This window comes from Contarinia nasturtii, unplaced genomic scaffold (genome assembly GCF_009176525.2).
Source record: "Contarinia nasturtii isolate CC-2019 unplaced genomic scaffold, AAFC_CNas_1.1 Cnas_scaffold_5742, whole genome shotgun sequence".
Classification (NCBI taxonomy): domain Eukaryota; kingdom Metazoa; phylum Arthropoda; class Insecta; order Diptera; family Cecidomyiidae; genus Contarinia; species Contarinia nasturtii.
The window spans coordinates 1-3,050 of record NW_022203011.1 but is presented as its reverse complement, the minus strand read 5'-3'; the positions used below and the strand labels follow the sequence as shown (position 1 = coordinate 3,050).

Genomic DNA, 3,050 nt, shown 5'->3' with positions numbered 1-3,050 from the left:
AATTGGGATTACTTTGGCCAGTTTAAAGCTACTTGGCCAATGGTTTACAGGGTGTGCCAGTGAAACTGATATTTTTTTTCGTAACTACGTAGCTACAACTATATTGCTTTCCAATCACTCTTTTGTTTACCGTTATGTTTATTCATGTTTTGGCTATGTACTGTGATGATGCACATTAGTGCGCAGTTCTTGTTTACTTTGCAACAACAATGGATGTCAAACGTCAACTCGTTTTGAATTTGCATAAAAAAGGTTTGCGACAAGTTGATATTTTTCGGCGGCTTCAGAACGACAATATCAATTTGTTATTTATTCATCGCACCATAAAACGATACAAGGAACGCGGAACAGTCGATGTGAAGCGAAAACCAGGCAAAAAAAGATCTGTGCGAACAAAAGATCTGGTGAAAAAGGTACGAGACAAAATTCGTCGAAATAACAAAAGAAGCGCCATAATCTTGGCTCGTGAGCACAATATCAGTCACACTTCAATGCGAAGAGTGTTAAAAGAAGATTTGGGAGTGAAATCATTCAAAAAAACCCGAAAACACGGATTGACAGTCAAAAATAAGCAAGATAGAAAGCGAATATGCAAAGAACTGCTACGCCGGCGCGCAAACTCAAACATTGTTTTTTCAAACGAGAAGTTGTTCCTTTTGCAGCCAAGTCTCAATGTGCAAAATGATCGTGTTTATGCAGCGACAATTGAGGACATTCCTGAAGATGATTTAGTCGTTGAACGATTTCAAAATGTGTCAAGTGTCATGGTTTGGGGTGCCGTTTCGGCCGGTATGAAGAAATATTGCGCAAAAACTTTCTGCCACATGCCGAAACTGTGTTTGGTGATGAGCCATGGATGTTTCAGCAAGATGGAGCACCGGCACATTGAGCAAACAAAGTACAACAGTGGTTAAGAGAAAATGTGCCTGATTTTATTGACAAAGATGAGTGGCCGCCATCGTCTCCAGACCTAAATCCACTGGACTTTTTTGTGTGGGGCTACATGCAATCGAAGCTAAATGATCTGAAGAATTGTTTTGTGCTCAATACCGAGAGTTTCATATAAGGTTGCAATGTAGCAGCCAAATAACACCCATTAAATAATATGCGAATGCCAATCGTGATTGAAATAATAAGGAATGCGATTTTTTTTCATTCTGATCGGACCAGGTGATACAGAAAATTGAGCAGTATTTGTAAATCGAAGAAAAAAAATTATTATTTTTTTTCCATTTTTTGAGATTTTTTACCGTCTATATGGGAGGCTTGTATGAAAAACACGGAAGGCCGCTGGAATGACACTGTCGTATTTGTAAAAAATCGCGAAAAATGAAAAAAATATTTAAAAAAATTTTCTTCAATTTACAAATACTACTCAATTTTCTGTATCATCTGATGAAATCAGAATGAAAAAAATAGCATTCCTAATCACCGAAATCACGATCTAGTAGTATTTGTAAATCGAAGAAAGAAATTTAATTATTTGCAAGTTTACATCATCTACATGGCAACCTTATTTGAAACTCTCGGAGACTCGGTATAGAGCACTAAAAGTAAAAAAAATACAATATTTTTCTCAATTCTCCAACACTTTTATCTATAATTTGAAATAAAAAATTGCTACGAACGAACGAACAATATTTTCATTTTTCAATTCCTACGAACGAACGAACGAACAAAAATTTTATTAAACGAGTGTTCGTAGATGTTCGCAGCCAACACTATTCACAGTACACAGAAAAAAATATCTACCAACTATTTCCGTCACAAAATGTTTTTTTGTTTCAAATTTTGGTTTCGTCACTCGTTCTTCACCTCGATAGAGGTTTTTCCATATACAATTCAATTGAAAATAATGATTTTCGTTCCTCTTTTCCAAGTATTCACAACTGAATGTTATGCTATCACATCTGTGAAAATGACTGAAACTACACACAAATCCGGGTCCAAATTTGACCGTGAAATTGTGCCTGTTAATGGGTGAATTTGCAATACAAATCGTTCCTTAGGATTGCTACCAGTCTGGAATAAGGAGCGAGCGAGGCGAGCGATATAAAATATAATTTTTTATAAAAGCGAAAATATTTTTTTTATCATGTTTAAATATAATATAGCTTACATCGTCCCTTGGTTCGCTTATAACGTTCTGGTGAGGCAAATCCAACATGACCACCCGATTGTCGATTGAATTCAGCCAATATTGATCGAGAGGGATCTCGAACCAACAAAATCGCTCGTGAAAATTTTGACCACGCGTTTTGACCCCACTAAAAATCAAAGCAACAAGTACATATGATGAAATCTTATTAATAAAAAAATGTAATCAATTTGTCTACTTGGAATTACCTCATGGGTTTTGACCACCAAAACGGATGAATTGCAAACATGTTCAGCTGGAAAACCACTTTTCAGTAGACCAAAATCTTTATAAACGCTGCCTGTGTAGATCCCAGTTGCTTGTTGTAACAAATATCGTAACCTAAATATAACATATATTAACCAAATTCTGTTATCTGTTACCTTACCTGTTCTGTAATTTAATTGCTAGATGAACAAAAAACATACCAGGTGTTCCCAGATCCAGGGAATGAAGCCAATGCAGTAAGGTGACCATTTTCAGATGATTTAACTGTTCTTACCCCTTTTGTTCGTAAATTGTTGATTTTAGGCCATAAGTTCTCATAGTAAATGTGTTCATCATTTTCGTTCTTTATTTCTCTAGCGCCGTTCTCGAGTGTTTGGGAATGAAAAGTAATATCTGAATGGATTCTTTGACTGTTATCGGTTAAAATATTCTTATTCAATTTTCGATAGGACGCATTTGCTTTTGTAATAGATGTAGATTCTTTGCGCAAGAATTTCTCATATTTTTTCATAAAATTGTCCGCGAATGAACCATATGGTTTTGGCGTAGATGATTGCAAAATAAATGAAGGTTTTTCTGGATCGGTTAAATATCGTAACTCTCGACACCATTTCAATGGTGGACGACGACTCAAAATTCCTAATTCGCGATGCTTGAACACTTCATGGGACTGTAAATGAATGGA

General features: G+C 35.8%; 1 protein-coding gene across 1 annotated transcript; it reads right to left on the bottom strand.

The window, feature by feature from the left end:
• Nucleotides 1-1,791: 1,791 nt before the first annotated feature.
• Nucleotides 1,792-3,041, bottom strand: LOC116351575 (the record flags this gene model as incomplete). Its single annotated transcript, XM_031783697.1, has 4 exons — nt 1,792-2,022; nt 2,120-2,267; nt 2,347-2,479; nt 2,566-3,041. Coding segments are annotated over 4 exons (765 nt in total), but the record flags the coding sequence as incomplete, so codon positions are not given.
• Between the last annotated feature and the right edge of the window lie 9 nt (nt 3,042-3,050).